Raw genomic sequence first — 17821 nt, forward strand, 5'->3', positions numbered from 1 at the left:
GAGAGCTGGGGCTCAGTCCTGTGGCTCTGTGGCTCCCAGATCTCCTCCAGCAGCAGCCAGTGGTGAGTTTGGGTGGCTGTGCACAGTCTGGGGCCTGGTTGCTTGGTGCTCCAGGATGATGTGAGCATTCCACCTGGAGAAAGGAGGCTTCTGGCATGCCTGTGGTGCAGGACAGTGTTGCTGTGGCATCATCACCCACACTGAAGATGTTGCCTTGGTTGTACTTGCTTGACTTTAGACCTGAGAAGCCTGGCTGCAAGGAACAGCCCTTCCAGTTCCAGCTAGGAGCCATCCCAGAGTGCTGGGAGCTCAGGGTGGCTGTTCTGAGGGATCCATAGGGAGCCATTCCTGGGTTCATCCTCATGGATCCATAGCTCCAGGCTCTGGGCCATGTCTCACTCCTGCAGTGGTCTTTAACACCCCAACAGCAAAGTGTGTGGAGGGAAGCCAGTGGAGTGGCAGGAACAGGGAAAGCCCTTCAGGGTTAGATCTCCCTGCTGGTGTGCAGATGGACCACAACATCCAGCACCAGGCCAGACAAGCAGGGCCTGCTGACAGCAGCAGGATGCCATCTGCACGAGGTGAAAAGTCAAGCACAGGGCTGGGCTGGAAAGAGTCCATGGCTGTGTCCTCGTGCTCCATCCTTGTACCAAGCTGCTGGTGCTGGGGAGCCTTGACCATCCACCCCCTTGCAGGGAGAGCTGCCAAGGAGAGCAAAACCTTCACCCAGGGGAGGCAGGATTAGAGTTAAGCTCTTGTTTTGGTTAGAAGTAAACAGAAGAGAGCTCTGCAGGCAATGGGGAGTGAGATTCTGGTCATCTGCTTCTGCCTGCCAAGTCCAACTACATCCCAGAGCTATTGTCCTCTGCCTAAACTGAGGTTTAGCAGCCCTCCAGGAGCCTGGGGGGGGCTACAAGCTGGACAGGCATGGCATGCCCCCAGGTTGGGGCTGAGCAGATGAGAAGGACATTGAGATGCTGGAAGGAGTCCAGAGAAGAGCAGCAACAAAGCTGGGGAGGGGTCTGGGGCACAGCCCTGTGAGGAGAGGCTGAGGGAGCTGGGGTTGCTTAGCCTGCAGAAGAGGAGGCTCAGGGGAGACCTTCTTGCTCTCTGCAACTCCCTGCAGGGAGGTTGGAGCCAGGTGGGGGTTGGTCTCTTCTGCCAGGCAGGCACCCAGCACCAGAACAAGAGGACACAGGCTCAAGCTGTGCCAGGGGAGGTTCAGGCTGGAGGTGAGGAGAAAGTTCTTCCCAGCAAGAGAGACTGGCCATGGGAATGTGCTGCCCAGGGAGTCCCCATCCCTGGAGGTGTTCAACAGAGGCTTGGATGTGGCACTTGGAGCCCTGGTTGAGTTGCCAGGAGGTGTCAGGGGTTAGGTCATAGGTTGGACTTGATGATCTCTGAGGCCTTTTCCAGCCTGGCTGGTTCTGTGATGGTTCTGGCTCCTTCCTTATGAGCCCATGACGAGGGAGGTCTGAGTTACTGGTGAGGCTCACCCTGGTGATGGTGTCAAACACTCCCAGATGAAACCAGAACTGCTTGAAACTGGAGGTGAGGAGCTGAACACAGTCCAGGCTGCACCACGAGGAAGGGTCATAGCCCCAGAGCTTTCCTGGAGGCAGCTGAGTGCAGCTGAGCTCAGAGAGCAATGCTCCAAGCAGACTTCCTCCTCTGCCCCATTCCCCTTTGCACACTTGCTGCCAGCAGCCTTCTGGGCCACTCAGCTTCCCAGCAGGCTTCAGAGGGAAGAAGTGGCTTGGAGTATTTATATCTTTTCCACTTGCCATCATTCTTCTTCCTGGGGAAACCTTTTCTCTTCAGCCCCCCCTGGAAGTTGGCTGCTTCGAGGCATGCAGCTATTGTTGCAGGGAGTCTGTTCTGCTAGCATCTTGGGGGCTGCTGTGAGGATGTGCTGGAAATAGCTCCCTTCTCTCTTTGGAAGCTGCCCTGCAGCACTGCAGTGTCCTGCTGGAAGGAGGCTGCTTTAAGGGCTGCCTGTAAGCAGTGACTTGGAAGGACTCAGAGGCAGCTGCTGGGCTGTGGCAGCAGCAGGCTGCCAAGAAGCAAACCCAAGTGGGTCACTGCTGCTCGGGACACAGGAGCAGCTCTCACTTCCCAGCCTGCTCTGGAGGTCAGGGTGGAGGCTGAGGAGGGCTTTGGAGGCCCTGAACAGCAGTGCCAGGATGGTCTCCAGTGCTACCTGAGTGAGTGAGGAGATCCCTGGCAGTGGGAGCTGGAGGAGGCATCTCAGGAAGGGCTTTTGGTGGGGCTAGTCTGAGAGAAGGAGGCTCAGCACCGGTGTGGGAAGGGCAAGAGAAGCCAGCAGCTCCTCTGCAGCACCTCCAGGATGTGTGTGTCCCCCACACAGCCCCTCTGGCTCCCTCCTGCCAGCATGAGCTGCTGGGTCACCCCCAGCTCCTCTGGCTTGTTGCTGCTGGGGCTGCTCCTGGCTGGGCTGCTGTGCAGAGGAGCATCTCCCCCCTCCTGGAGCCTTTGAAGGACCTCAGTGGGATGGAAGCAGAAGGGAGAGAGCTGTGAAGCACTCTGTGTTTATCTAATGCTGCAGGACAGCTATAATGTGAGCACTTCAGCCTTGATTAACTCAGCACCTGCTCAGCACTGTGCTGCCTTTGGCTCCTTGGCTCTTGTGGAGCAGCAAGAAGGCACAGCCAGGACAGCCAGCTCTGAGTTTGTCTGAAAGGTGCCTCTGCCTTCTGCTTGATTGCTCCAGCTTTGGGCTGTCAACAGGACTTCCTCCAGAGGACAATCTCCTCATGGAGGGCACAGATCCTGCTTGGTGCTGAGTTTCCTCCACCTCTTCTCTTCCCTCCTGTGCTGCTCAGAAAGCTGAAGCAGGGCTGTGCTCAGTGCCCACACTGTACTCCAGTGGTTGTGGAGGATGTCCTGTGTGGGATGGATGTGCTGGGGGGATTGAGGCAAGGGGGGAAGGCAGAGCACAAAATCTTCAGGCTCCTGTGACATGGGGAAGGAGGGAAGGCAGGCAGGAAGGATTCTCCTGCCCCATTGCTGTCCCTGCTGCCTCTGCAGGTGCCCAGGGACAGAGAAGCACATTGCAGAGCTGCTGCCAGCCCAGAGGAGGATCTTCCCCGGGCAGCTGGCCGAGCAGGGGGTGCTAATCCCTCCTAATGTGCTAACGAGGTCCTTGCTGGGGCTTAGCTGCTCCTGGCTTTCCCCTGGAGCACAGGGGTCTGCTGAGGAGTGGATTCATTACCATTAATAACTTCCTTGGAGCATGCCTGTTGGCAGGCCAGGAGGAAGCCAGACTGACCTCCCCTGCACACAGAGGTAGATGCTCTTGGCAGAGCTAGCTCATTCATTTTGGTGGATCCTGGGGAGTCCCTTGTGCTGCAGCACTGCTGCTTCTCATTCTTGCTCTCCTTCCTCCTGGGTTTCCTTGTTGTCTGGTGGTGGCTTGCTGTTTGTTTTTCAGCAGGGTCCTCAGGCAGAGGAACTGTGAGGGTGGCAAAACCTTTGCCCAGGCTGCTCTGAGAGGTGTTCAGTGCTCCATCCCTGGAGCATCCTTTCCAGGTCAGGTTCTTCATGCCCCTGAGCAAGCTGCTGTCCCTGCAGAAGTCCCTGCTGAGTGCAGGGGGATTGGACTGGCTGACCTGCAAAGGTCCCTTCCAGCCCCAAGCAGTCTGGGATGCTGTGATTCCACAAGGCTTTGCTGCTGTGTCCCTTCCCCACTCTGCTTGGTGGTGGCAGGGTGCAGGTCCCTGCCTGCTGGCTGGAGGCTCCTGCTGTCCCTGGCAGATGAGGAAGGACTTGAGAAGGGCTGAGCAGAGCACACAGTGGCCTGTGCTGGGAAGCCCCTCGGGCTGGTACCTTGCTCTGGGGGCAGTGACAAGCTGAGCAAGGCAGAGGAAAGGGGAGGATGAGAGCAGTCAGCAGCAGCAGAGCCAAGTCGAGCTTCACCCACCCTTTGCAGGCAAGCTGGGCTTTGTTTTCCTGCTTCCCTTCTTCCTCCCACAGCCACCAAAGTGGTGTTCTTGTGTTCTCCAGGGGGGCTGTGCCCAGATCTTCCCTCTACAGCTCATCAGATCACAGCCCAGGATGCTGTACCTGCAGGCAGTGTTTCTGCTACAGCCCAAGGCTTCCTGAATGGTGACTCATGGGGAGCAGGCAGCCTCTCAGCTCTGTGTGGCTCACCAAGGAGCCTTGCAGTCATGTGTAGGGAATAGGGAAGTGCTGCACAGGGCAGGGATTGGTCCTGCAGGGCCCCAGCCTGGTTGTGCTCCTTCCCTCCAGTGGAACTGTTTGCACAGGCTCCAGCAGAGCTGGCTGGGAGACTTCTCTCTGGCCCCTCCAGCCTGCCCAGCTGGACTGGGTGGAACAGGAGATTGGAGATCAGCTGTGGGGGATGAAATGAAGTGCTTAAGGTGGGATAAGAAGGCCAGCTGCAGCCTGGCTTCCATCAGCAGCAGTGGGGCCAGCAGGAGCAGGACAGGGATCATGCTCCTGGGCTCGGCACTGGGGAGGCTGTGCCTTGAGTGCTAAGTTCAGCTCAGAAGAACAGAGCTGGTGAGGAGCAGCTGAGGGAACTTAGGATCTTCAGCCTGGAGAAAAGGAGGCTGAGGGAAGACCTTCTGGATCTCTGCAGCTCCCTGAAAGAAGGTTGGTGCTGGGGGGGGTTGGTCTCTTCTCCCAGGGAACAAGGAACAGGAGAGGAGGAGGCAGCCTCAAGCTGCTGGAGGAGAGGCTTGGGTTGGACCTGAGGAATGATTTCTTCCCTTAGGGTTGCCAAGCCCTGGCCCAAGATGCTCAGGGCAGTGGTGGACTCCCCATGCCTGGAGGGGTTTCAAAGCCCTGGGTGGTGCTGAGGGACGTGGCTTAGCACAGGGCAGTGCTGGGTAAGGCTTGGACTGGGTGATGGTAAAGGACTCTGTGACCATGACCATGTGTCAGAGCCCTGCAGCTGAGAGGGCAGAGGGCTGCAGGCCAGGGGTGGTGCTGGCTGTGTGGTGTGCAGCAGTGTGGTGGAAGGGGGAGCTGGGATGTGAGGCTGGGGAGGAGCTGCTGCCTGGGTGAGCATCTGCCTCTAGCCACCAACTGCTCCCAGGCAAGGAGCTTGTGCAGCCATGGCTGCTCATCACACAGTCATCCCTCCAGCTGCTCCTGCTCCCCTGCAAGCCCAGCTTTGCTCTGGGTACAATCCTAATGATGCTGGCCCACAACCTGCTGAGCCTGCCTGCTGCCAGAGGCTGGCTGAGCTCAGGAAGCTGCTGCTGGGCTGCTGCTGCTTCCAGGGGGTGAAGGAAAGGAGTTTGGGTGGAGTTTCACACCTCCTCTTCCTCCTCCTCCTCCTCCTCCTGCTGCTGCCTCTGGAGAGGCTTTTCCTGGAAAGATCATGTGTGGTGTGGAGCAGGGTGCCACTGGAGTGGCACATCCAGATCAAAGAGCTTTGATCAGTGCTGTCTGAAAGGGAAGGAGCAGGAGCCAGGGATGTTTGCAAGGCTCCCCCAGGGCTGGGTGGCAGGGCTGGGCCTTCAGGGTGCAGTTCCAGGTCTGCAGGTTGCCATCTGAGACTCACCTCCGTGGCTGCCTCTGCTCTGAGCAGCAGCAGCAGCAGCAGCAGCACTGAGCTGCCCAAGCAGACCCAGGGCTGAGCTGGCAGGAGCTGTCTCTGCCTGTGTCCTGCTGTCAGCTCTGGGGAGGGCAGTGGGAGCCCAGAGCTCTGCTGTGCTGGAGCAGGCAGTGAGGAGGGTAGCCCAGGCTTGCTCTGGGGGCAGAGGTGGGCTCAGGGGGTGGAATGCACTCATCCCAGTGTCCTCTTTGGCAGACTTCAGAGCTGCTGAGCACCTGGTACTGAGTGACTTGGGAGGAGGCCAGTGAGCCATGCCCCCATGACCTCAGACCTGGAGGATCCAGGGGATGATGTCCTTCCTGGGGCTGGGATGGCTCTGCCCTGGGCTGCACCATGGAGGTGCAGAACCCCCCCAGAACCTGGCTGGGTGAGCAGGCTCAGGCAGCCCTGTGGCTGCAGGCAGAGATATCCCAAGTACAGCTCCCACTGCATCTGAGGGTGCAGGAGCCCTTTGCACCTCCCCTGAGCCCCTCCAGCACACTCACTAAGGCCAAAAGGGAGCTGCTGGGGCTCAGCCTGCTGCTCCTGAGTCAGGAGTCTCTTCTCTTCCTCCCTCCCTTTCTTCCCCCCAGCTGTCTTTGCCAGCAGCACTGCCAGGCACATCCCTGCTCCTTGGTGTGTCCTCATCCTTTGCAAGCCCCTACAGTGCCCCCCTCTGTGTGACAGACCCTGCTGACTGTCGTGTCTGTGCCAGCAATGCCATCCTGGCCTGCCTCTCAGCCTTCCCTTCAGCTTGGTTTAGATGGGAGTTTCCTCCCAGGTGACATCAGCTTAGGGGAAGGCTTTTAGTCAGCCCTGGAGGGAAACCCATCCTCTTGGTCTCTTGAATCTAAGGCAGAGGAAGAGGGAAGGAGCTGTTAGAGTCGTGCCTAGAGGTGTGGGACTGCTGCAGTGGGAGGGGAGCAGCTGGTGAGTACCTTTAATTACCAGTGAACAGTGCCCCCTCCCCTTGACTGGCTGCTCCTGCCTGGTGCTGAAGCTGGCTGGACCCTCAGCACCCATCCCGAGCTGATCTCACTGCTGGAGGAGAAGCAGACTGCCCAGGAGAGTCACTCAGGTTGCTTTCCCCTGGCTCTGCCCTGCAGCAATTGCTGCTGCCTCGAGTGCAGCTGCTGGGTGACTCCTGTTGGCCTGGAGGGCTCTGGGGGCAGCTCTGTGGAGTGACAGCAGGCTGGCACTCCTCACAGCCACGTTTGTTCCATGGTTAGGTGCTCCAGAAGCAGAGAGGCCCAGAGCTCTCTGTCCTGCAGGACGACCTGCTTATCTTCTCCCCACATCCTGCTTGGTTGTGCAGCTTGGGTGCTGCCCTCCCCTTATCTCCTGCTGGTTGGGCAGCAGCTCAGACCCCTGCAGCTCTGAAGGCAGCAGGTAGTCTCCTCTAGGGCTTGGCACTTCCCCATGGGGAGCAGGCAAGGTGCTGGTGGGGTCTCACTCCTGCTAACCAAGCAGCAGGAGGGGGCCTGGGCTCTGCTGGCTGCCTGCCCTGCCCCAGAGCAAGCCCTGCCCATGCTGCACTCCCAGCTCTTGCTCATCTGGGCTGTAGCAGAGCCATAAACCTGATCCAGGCCAATTAAATCAGCTCTGCAGTAAGCACACAGCTCCTATTAATGTGGGCTCTCTCTGCCCTGATGTGAGGACAGGAGGAATTTGAGCTGGCTTGTGGCTGGCTCTCTCCTCATTAAAGTTGAGCTCACTCATCCCAGAGACATGCTGAGGGGCAAATGGATGGCAAAGCTGCTCTGGCATCACAGCTCTCCTGAAGCCTGATCTGAGCACCAGGAGAGCTGCCTCTGAAAGCCTCAGGTAGAAGGAAGTTGTTCCCTGGCTCCTGGGGCAGCACCTGGCCTCTCTGTGCCCTCTTACCTCAGCTCCCCACTGCTCTCTGCTAGGGGAAGCCTTTCAGGATGCAACAAAAGAAGCTCTGTAGACAAAGGCAGGGGCTGGTACCTCAGCTGTGGCTTCCCATCCTCAGCCTGGTGGGGCTGAAGGCTAAAGGGCAAATACAGGCAGAGAAACCAGGGTCAGCAAGCAGGCTGCTGAAACCTCAACTGCTGGAGACAGCTTTGGGCCCCTCAATCCAAGAGGGACATTGAGATGCTGGAGCAGGTCCAGAGAGAGGGTAACAAAGCTGGGGAAGGGCCTGGAGAGCAGGGCTGGGGAGGAGCAGCTGAGGGCTGCCTAGTCTGGAGAACAGGAGGCTGAGGAGAGACCTCATTGCTGCCTCCAACTGCCTGAAAGCAGCCTGGAGCCGGGTGGGAGGTGGGCTCCTCTCTCAAGGAGCAAGCAATGAGGCAAGAGGAAACAGCCTTCAGTTGCACACCAGGGGCCTTAAGTTGGACATTAAGAACAATTTCTTCCCCCAAAGAGTTCTCAAGGCCTGGCCCAGGCTGCTCAGGGAGGTGATTGAGTCCCCATCCCTGGCTGGGCTGAGCAGCCTTGCAGGAGCAGTGCTGAGGGCCGTGGCTGAGTGGTGACCTGGCACTGCTGGCTCAACAGAATAGAATCATAGAATCAATAGGGCTGGAAAAGACCTCAGAGACCATCAAGTCCTGGGCTTGGGACCCTACCCTGTCACCCAGCACCTCCTGACAGCCAAACCATGGCTCCAAGGGCCACATCCCATCCCCTCTTCAACAAACACCTCCAGGGAGGGCGACTCCACCACCTCCCTGGGCAGCACATCCCAGTGGCCAACGACTCCTCCTGCTCTGAGAGGTCTCTTCCAAGCAAACCAGCTCAGTGACTGCCTCTCTCTTGGCACCCCAGGACGTACAACCTCACCTTCCTGCAGCCCTACTACCGCACGGACGAGGCGGAGGAGAACCCCTTCATCTGCTCCTCGCACCGGGAGAACGGCATGCAGAAGTGCTCCAACATCCCCAGCAGGAAGGAGTACAAGGTGGAGTGCACCTTGAGCATAGACTCCTACAGCCCGAGCTTGTACAGCCCTGAGCTCAGCAGCAGGAATGCCTGCATCAACTGGAACCAGTACTACAACGTCTGCGTGGCCGGGGACCTCAACCCCCACAACGGAGCCATCAACTTCGACAACATTGGCTATGCCTGGATAGCTATTTTCCAGGTAGGGCTCTCCTGAGCGTTTCCCTGGCTCCTTTTCATCATTATTGGTGGGATGGGGCTGGGGTGGGGCTGGGGTGGGGTTGGGGTGGGATTGGGGTGGGGTGGGGTTGGTCACCTTTTGGTTGGAAAGCTTTCGCTCAAGGTACCGGAGGAGAAAGACATCTGCCTGAGAGCGCAAGCAGAGCTACATCCAGGAGAGGGCTTGGGCAGGAGCCTGCACAAAGGTGGCAGGAGAGCATGTGGAGAGGAAAAAACAACCAACAAAAACCCCCACAACCAAGAAAATGTTCAGTGCCCTTTCAGGGGAGGGGAGGGGAGGGGAGGGAGTACCTCTGGAGACAGACGAAAGAGTGGCGACTTCCAGCGCTGCAGATCAGACCTGGGCAAGGCCCAGGGGGGCTCTGAGAGTGAAAGGTTTGATCCATTGCTGCAGCAGCAAGAAGTGAAGAGTCTTGTCAGGGTCCTTAAGCAAGACTAACAGGTGGGAACTAGCTCAATGACACGGTTTGGGCTTGGTTCTAGGGGTGCAGGGCTGCAGTGGTGAGCAGGGGGTGCTGGGGGGCTTGGTTCTAGGGGCACAGGGCTGCAGTGGTGAGCAGGGGGTGCTGGGGGGCTTGGTTCTAGGGGCACAGGGCTGCAGTGGTGAGCAGGGGGTGCTGGGGGGCTTGGTTCTAGGGGCACAGGGCTGCAGTGGTGAGCAGGGGGTGCTGGGGGGCTTGGTTCTAGGGGCGCAGGGCTGCAGTGGTGAGCAGGGGGTGCTGGGGGCTTGGTTCTAGGGGCACAGGGCTGCAGTGGTGAGCAGGGGGTGCTGGGGGGCTTGGTTCTAGGGGTGCAGGGCTGCAGTGGTGAGCAGGGGGTGCTGGGGGGCTTGGTTCTAGGGGCACAGGGCTGCAGTGGTGAGCAGGGGGTGCTGGGGGGCTTGGTTCTTAGGGGTGCAGGGCTGCAGTGGTGAGCAGGGGGTGCTGGGGGGCTTGGTTCTTAGGGGTGCAGGGCTGCAGTGGTGAGCAGGATGTGCTCCTTCAGAGCTCTGCATTTCATGTATGGGTTCCCTGCTGCCTTCCTATCGAGGTGTGCACTTCATAACTTTCCATTTTCACCTGGAAGCTGTAAAGGGGCAACTGAATAGAATAGAATTAACCAGGCTGGGAAAGACCTCAGAGCTCATCCAGTCCAACCTCTCACCCAGCACCATCTGAGCAACCAAACCATGGCACCAAGGGCCTCAGCCAGGCTCTTCCTAAACACCTCCAGGGATGGGGACTCCACCACCTCCCTGGGCAGCACATTCCCATGGCCAATCTCTCTGGCTGGGAAGAATTTCTTCCTAGCATCCAGCCTGGACCTCCCCTGGCTGAGACTGTGTTCTCTTGTTCTGGTGCTGGGTGCCTGGGAGAAGAGCCCAACCCCCACTGGCTCCAGCCTCCCTGCAGGGAGTTGCAGAGAGCAAGAAGGTCTCCCCTGGGCCTTGGCTCTTTCCTGGAGTTGCTATGTCAGGAGTGGAGCTGCCATGGCAATTCTTTGACCACTCCTGGCTGGTTGCAAGTGTGGCATAGAGGAGAGAGGAATCAAAGGAGAGTGGCAGATAGGTCTCTGGCTGCACTTGCATTCTCTCCTTTCCTGCTGCACTTGCATTCTCTCCTTTCCTTCTGCTCTTGCATTCTCTCCTTTCCTTCTGCTCTTGCATTCTCTCCTTTCCTTCTGCTCTTGCATTCTCTCCTTTCCTTCTGCTCTTGCATTCTCTCCTTTCCTTCTGCTCTTGCATTCTCTCCTTTCCTTCTGCTCTTGCACACTTCTCTGACAAGAGCTTGATGGCTGTGCCCAGGGGGTCCCAGCTGGCTCCCACCACCCGAGAAGGGGCAGAGGGCAACACGTTGCAGGGTGGCTGTGCTGCTGCAGGGGGAATGAGCAGGTGCTTCTCCAGGGGCTGCTGGTGCTTCTCCAGGGGTCCTGCTGCCTTTCCCCTCCCAGAGCCTTCTTGCAGGCTGCAAGCTTCCATTTCTTGTTGCTGCTCCATTTCCTCAGCCTGCAAATGTGCAGCTCTAACCCAGGAGGACCGCAGCAGCCACAGCAGAGGCTTCAAGTGATCCCTCTGGGCAGGGGAGAGTGTCTGGCAAAGTTGGATATTGTACCCATAGATCATCCTGGCAGCTGCCAAGGGGGTTGTGGCTGGCTTCAGAGCTGCCTGGGTCATCCAAACACTAAAGAGTGTTTCCAGCCAGAAATCTCTCCTTACATCTTTATCCCCCTTGGAAGGATTCACTCTAAGTCCAGGTATGAAAAGAGTAAATCATCCACCCCCCGAGGCTGGATGCTGCACCAAAACAACTGCTGTGAGCAGAGGGCATTTGGCAAATAAAAGCTCTTGGGCTGTGCTCTCATGGCACTGAAGAGCTGAAGCTGGAGGGCACCAGGGCAGCAGCTAGAGGAGTCATGCAGGAGTGATGGGTTCAGGAGCTGAGGAGCTTCCCTGTGAGCTAGTGTTGAATTGGTGGGCAGAAAACACTCTGTGTTCTGGATGAGACAAGTCCAGCTGTCTTGGTCTCTCCTGGGGAGCAGTGACCATGTGGCTCTTTGCAGGGGTTACAGTGCTGGACTCAGCCTCGAGGTCTGGCAAGGCTCCAGCTTGCCTGATGGCAGCCTCAGGACTGGGCTGGGCTGAGCATCTCATGATTTATCCCAGATGGGTGGGAAATCTTGCATGCCTCAAGGGCTGTCAGAAGGCAGGGTGGTGAAAGGAGCCCCACAGGTGAGATGCAGAAGGAAACCTCCGAGGGCAGGGAGTGCAAGTCGTGCCCAGGAGCTTCCATGGGCAGGGGCTGGCTGCAAATGAACCAAACCCAGAGCAGAGCTTCAGAGAGAAACCTGAAGGCCTCCAAAATGGATAACCACAGAATGGTCTGGCTTGGGAGGGACCTTAAAGATCATCTAGTTCCAAACCCCCCACCATGGGCAGGGACACCAGCCCAGGTTGCTCAAGGTCTCATCTCACAGAATCATAGACTCAATAAGCTTGGCAAAGACCTCAGAGACCACCAAGTCCAAGCTGTAGCCCAGCACCTCCTGACAACACAACCATGGCTCCAAGTGCCACATCCAGTCCCCTCTTGAGCACCTCCAGGGATGCTGACTTCACCACCTCCCTGGGCAGCACATGCCTGACCTGACCTTGACCACCTCCATGGAGAGGAGCTCCACAGCCTCCTTGAGCAACCTCTCCCAGTGCCTCCCCACCCTCACTCTTAAGAGCTTCTGTCTCTCTAACCTCCAGACTAAGGCTATCACATCCTTGGGAAGAGTGCACTGAGGCAGGGGGATATCAAGCCCCTGGCCAAGCTCCTTCAGCTGCCAGAGTCTGGGTTGAAGCAACCAAGCTGAAAGACATTGAAGAGCAAGGTAGTGATGCTGAGGTTGGAAGTCACCTGACACACAGCAGGGCAGTGACCCAAGCAGTGCCAATGTCCCTGACCTGCCAAGTAGAAGAGTGAGTCAGAAGCATCAGACAGTAGATCCAACCTTAATGTCTCACAGTACCTTAGAGGTTGGAAGGGACCTCCAGAGATCATCCAGTCCAACCCCCCTGCCAGAGCAGCATCACCCAGGGCAGGCTGCTCAGGAATGCACCCAGGAGGGGTTTGGATGTGTCCAGAGCAGGAGACTCCACAACCTCTCTGGGCAGCCTGCTCCAGGGCTCTGGCAGCCTCCCTGGAAAGAAGTTTCTCCTCATGTGGGGCTGAAACCTTCTCTGCTCAAGTTTGTCTCCATTGCTCCTTGGCTTATTGCTGTGCCAACCAAAAGACCTTGGCCCCCTCCCCTTGCCCCCCAGCCCTCAGCTATTGAGAGACATTGAGCAGATCCCTCTCAGCCTTCTCCTCTCCAGGCTCAACAGCCCCAGGGCTCTCAGCCTCTCTTCCCAGGGGAGATGCTCAAGTCCCCTAAGCATCCTCCTGGCTCTGCCTTGGCCTCTCTCCAGCAGCTCTCTGTCTCTCTTGACCTGGGGAGCCCAGAACTGGGCACAGGATTGGAGCTGTGGTCTGAGCAGGGCAGAGCAGAGGGGCAGCAGAACCTCCCCAGCCCTGCTGGCCACACTTTGCTTGCTGCACCCCAGGACCCCATTGGCTCTCTTGTCCCCCAGGGCACTTTGCTGTGCCATGCAGAGCTTGCTGCCCCCCAGCACTCCAAGGTCTTTCTCCATGGAGCTGCTCTCCAGCAGGGCAGCCTCTATCCTGTCCTGGTGCCTGCTGTGACTCCTCCCCGGGTGCAGGACCCTGCACTTGTCCTCAGGGTAGTGATGCTGCTGGCTGCATCCATGGGTGCCTGAGAGGATCAGAATTCCTTATGCAATCCTGCAGATGATTGATGCTTTGCTCCCCTCCATTTGTTGTGCAATAGGCTAATTCATGTATGTAGTTGTTACAAAGGCATGCTGGATGGCCAATCATGGGGACTAATTAGCTTATTACAGAGTAAATGAAAGGAGATGAAACCTAAATGAACTGTGAGGTTTGGCATGGTATTAAGATCCCTTTCTGAATTGCAGCCACCACAACAGGAGCAGTAATTGCAGGGGTTGTTGTCACACTGCAGATGATGGATTGCTCACCTAGCCAAAGTCCAACCTCATCTCAGTGCCTGACACTCTCTGTGGAGCAACCTGAGCGCTGGGACCTCCCTAACCAGCAGGGCCAGGCCTGAATCCCTCCCCCCCCAGCTCAAGAGAAACAGCAAACTGCTGGAGATAGTCAAATGGAGTCAAAAACCTGCATGCTGAGGGGCCTGGAGCTGCTCTGTGGGGAGGAAGTGCTGAGAGCCCCTGGGGCTGCTGAGCCTGGAGAAGAGGACACAGTCTCAGGCTGCACCAGGGGAGGTTTAGGTTGGATGTTAGGAAGAAGTTCTACACACAGAGAGTGATTGCCCATTGGGATGGGCTGCCTGGGGAGGTGGTGGAGTCACCATCCCTGGAGGTGTGCAGGAGGAGACTTGCTGGGGTGCTTGGTGCCATGGGTTAGCTGTTTAGGTGGTGCTGGATTGGTTGATGGGTTGGATGCAATGATCTTGAAGGTCTCTTCCAACCTGGTTTGGTTTATTCTAAATAAATGGTTTATTCCAAGAGCAGCCCCAGAGGGGAGCTGAGCAGTGCTCAGCAAGGGCTGCAGGGGGAGAGGCAAGAGGCTGGGGCCAGAGCCTTGTCAGTGGCACCCAGCTCCAGGGCAAGGGGCAGTGAGCAGAAGCTGAAGCCCAGGAGGTTCCTCCTAAACAAAAAGGAAAACTTATCTGTGAGGCTGCTGGGGGCCTGGAGCAGGCTGCCCAGAGAGGCTGTGGGGTCTCACCTCTGGAGAGGCTCCAACCCCCCCTGGCCATTGTGCCCCTGGGCAAGCTGCTGTGGGTGCCCTGCTTCAGCAGGGGGTTGGACTGGGTGATCTCCAGAGCTCCTTTCCAGCCCTCCCCACGCAGGGATTCTGTGAATGCAGACACCCTGCTGAAACAAAAGGAGGCTGGCTGGCTGGCTGCTGAGATGCACAGCTGGGGAGGAAGAGATGATTTAGGCTACTTTGCAAACCACAGAACCATTGCTTAGACAATTTCATGTCTGGCTTGCAGAGAAGTCAGAGCTGGTTGAGCACTTTGCATCCAGAGGCAATGCTGCTGGCCAAGCTGAGTGAGGCAAAGCCAAAAGAGCAACAGAAGAACCAAGGCAAGATGAAGCTAAAAAAGCTCTGTTCCTCTGTGCCTCCCTCCAGGATGCAGCTGGGAGGGCTGAGCTTTGAAAGCAAAGGTGTGGGGGGAGTAAAAATGACCTGGGCCTTTCAGGGAATGCTGAGCCAGTCCAAGAGGAATTGGCCTGGCAGCTCAGAGGGGCAGTGGCACTGCTGGTGCTGCCTGAGCTACCTGCTCCATGACCTCTTCCTCACAAGTACTCCAGGAGCTGCAGCAGCTCTGCTATGAGGCCAGGCTGAGGGAGCTGGGGCTGTTCAGCCTGGAGAAGAGAAGATTTGGGGACACCTAATAGCAGCCTGCCAGTACCTGCAGGGGGTCTACCAGAAGGCTGCAGAGGGAGTGCTTCCAAAAGCCTGGAGTGATAGGAGGAGGGACAATGGTTTAAAGTTAGGGCAGAGTAGATTCAGGTTGGGTGTCAGGGGGAAAGTCTTTACTATGAGGGTAGTGGAACACGGCAACAGGTTGCCCAGGGAGGGAGCTGAGGCTCCATCCCTGGAGATACTGAAGGGTGAGGCTGGAGAGGGCTCTGAGCAGCCTGATCCAGTGGAGGATGTCCCTGCTGCCTGCCAGGGGCTGGACTGGGTGAGCTCGGGAGGTCTCTTCCAGCCAAGCCATTCTATGATCCTAAGCTGTGGTGTTCTATGAGAGGCTTTGTCCTTGGCTGCAGCTCTCAGGTGCATGATTCCATTCCTGGTTTGTGTACCTCTGAGAGCACGCTGCTTCTGCTTAAGAAGCCATCTCAGTTAACAAGTTAATCAAGTCACAGAAGCAGCACATCTCTGGCCCATCCCCAGCAGGCCCTAGGCGAGGGAATTCTCAGCGGAGCGTTTTGCATTCAGCAGCCCCCCTGCTGCTGTCAGGGAAGAAAAAACTCCTTGCTGGTGTTCAGGAGAGCTGAAGACAGCCCAGCAGGTGCTCAGCATGATCAGAATGCCCAAGGAAGTGGGGAGGAAGAAAAGAAGCTGAATCACCCTCTGAAGGAAGATGCCTGGAAATGGAGCAGCGTTGAGAGGACCGGCAGCAGCAGCAGGGGCTGCAGGTGTGCTCCTGGCAGGATGGAGCTTAGGTGGAGAACTGCTCCTTGCACCTGGTCACCCCAGAGCCAGGAGTATGCCACAGCCATCAGGGTGTGGGTGAGCAGCTCAGGAGAGAGAACAGCTTTGAGGTGGGGGCAGTAGGAGAAGTGCTGCCACTCTCTTCCTCCTTCATTTGCCCTTCTGTGGCTGCCCCAGGCGCCGGCAGGCTGCCCGAGCAGAGGCACAGCTGGCAGGGACAGCCCTGTGCTGCAGGCCACCTGCTGAAATAGCCCTTCTGGAGGGGTGGGAAGCTACCCCTTCCCTGCTCCAGCCTGTCAGGAGAGCCCTGGGGAGCTTGTGTAAGCCAGCTCAGCCCAGGCCAGGATTTGTTCACCTTGACCCTGGGTGCTGTGCTGCCGAGCAGCTTCCTTTGTCTCCGTGGTGCTGCCTCTGCTCCTGCCAGGGTCTGCACCCCTGCTAGCCTGTGGAAGGGCCAGCTGAGAGGGTGCAGGGCTGGAGTGTTCATTTATCTCACTATCATTTGCTGCCTTGATCTATTCCACAGCCACTGCCTGCTTTACATTCTTTCAGCCTCTGGTCATCATGATTGAAATCCTTCCCTGAGGATCTCTCCCTTTCCTGGAAATCCTTCAGCTAATCTGTAATGGAAACCACATCTTCTGCTGGAATTAGAGGGAAAATGAGCTCGACTTCAATGCACTTCTGCTGTGGCCAAACACAAGAGTGAGCTTGGAGTCCCTCCTTGTCTAGACTGTCAGTTGAGAAAAGATCCTGTCTGAGGAGACAAACCCTGAAGCTCTCACATTGCTTCCCCTTAGGCAGGCAAAAACCTCTGCTCTGGAACCTGCTGGTAGGAAAGAATTGGCAGGGTAAACCCTCTTGATTCCTACTGCCACAGAGAATCACAGAATCAGAATAGTCTGGACTGGAAGGGGCCTCCAAAGCTCATCCAGCCCAGCCCCTCTGCAGGCAGCAGGGACATCCCCAGCTACAGCAGCTTGCCCAGAGCCCTGCTCAGCCTCACCTTGAGTAGCTCCAGGGATGGGGTCTCAACCACCTCCCTGGGCAGCCTGTTCCAGTGTTTCACCATCCTCATGGTGCAGAACTTGTTCCTCACATCCAATCTCAATCTGCTCTGCCCTACTTTGAAGCCATTGCCCCTGGTCCTGTCCCTGCAGTCTCTCCCCCTCCTTCCTGTAGCCCCTTCAGGTACTGGCAGGTTGCTATTAGGTCTCCCCAGAGCCTTCTCTTCTCCAGGCTGCACAGCCCCAGCTCCCTCAGCCTGGCCTTGTAGCAGAGGTGCTCCAACCCCCTGAGCATTTTCATGCCTCATCTTCCTCTTGGCTGGGCTGTGACTGATGGATATTAATAGAGACCTTCTGGGGACCTCTTTCTCTTGCTTTGGAGGGACCTCAGGTTCCCTCCAGCAAGTTCCTTACAGAGTGACAGCTCAGGAAGGATTACCCCAGTGTCTCAAGAGTATTAAGTACTACTACTACACTTGCTTGCCTGTCTGCTGCAACCTCTGTTCTTCCACTTCCAGCTGTCTTAAATGTTTTGGGGACCAGCCAAAAGGCACAGAGAAGCAGGAGGAAGCAAAAGAGCCTGAGGCTTCCAGCTGCAGTTGTATTGCTGCATGCAGTGTGTGGCCTTGTGGGCTGTGCTTCTCAGCAGCAGCTGGCACACTTGGTGCCCAACTTCTCAGAGGTCACTGAGTAGATGTTTATTTGTTCATTTACTTTGCTTTTGGCCAAAAGGACTCTTTTTGTTAAGTGGTTTGGTCTTGAAGTTTGGAGCCAGGTGGCAACAGTGCTTACCTGGGCTGAGCCTGGCCCAAAACACCCAAAGGAAAGAGTTCTGAGCTCTGAGACAGGTGGCAACAGTGCTTACCTGGGCTGAATGTGGGCAAGGGATGGGAATGGAATGGAATGGAATGGAATGGAATGGAATGGAATGGAATGGAATGGAATGGAATGGAATGGAATTAACCAGGTTGGAAAAGACCTTTGAGATCATCCAGTCCAACCCAGCACCATCTGATCAACTAAACCATGGCACCAAGCACCCCATCCAGTCTCTTCCTAAACCCTTTCAGGGATGGTGACTCCACCACTTCCCTGGGCAGCACATCCCAGTGGCCAATCTCTCTTGCTGGGAAGAATTTCTTCCTCACCTCCAGCCTAAACCTCCCCTGGCACAGTTTGAGACTGTGTCCTCTTGTTCTGGTGCTGCTTGCCTGGGAAAACCCCAAAAGAAAGAGTTCTGAGCTTTGAGCCAGGTGTCAACAATGCTTACCTGGGCTGAACCTGGGGATAGGATAGGATAGGATAGGATAGGATAGGATAGGATAGGATAGGATAGGATAGGATAGGATAAACCAGGT

General features: G+C 57.0%; 1 protein-coding gene across 1 annotated transcript in view; it reads left to right on the top strand.

The window, feature by feature from the left end:
• The window catches only part of CACNA1H (calcium voltage-gated channel subunit alpha1 H), a 136411-nt gene that overhangs the window by 15827 nt on the left and 102763 nt on the right, over positions 1 to 17821 (top strand). The window contains exon 5 of the mRNA XM_068146523.1: positions 8372 to 8687. Coding sequence (XP_068002624.1) covers positions 8372 to 8687 — 316 coding nt within the window. The remainder of the gene's footprint in view (positions 1 to 8371; positions 8688 to 17821) is intronic.

The sequence above is a fragment of the Melanerpes formicivorus genome, unplaced genomic scaffold (genome assembly GCF_026170545.1).
Source record: "Melanerpes formicivorus ecotype bairdi unplaced genomic scaffold, bMelFor1.0.p_v2 SCAF_14, whole genome shotgun sequence".
Lineage (NCBI taxonomy): Eukaryota > Metazoa > Chordata > Aves > Piciformes > Picidae > Melanerpes > Melanerpes formicivorus.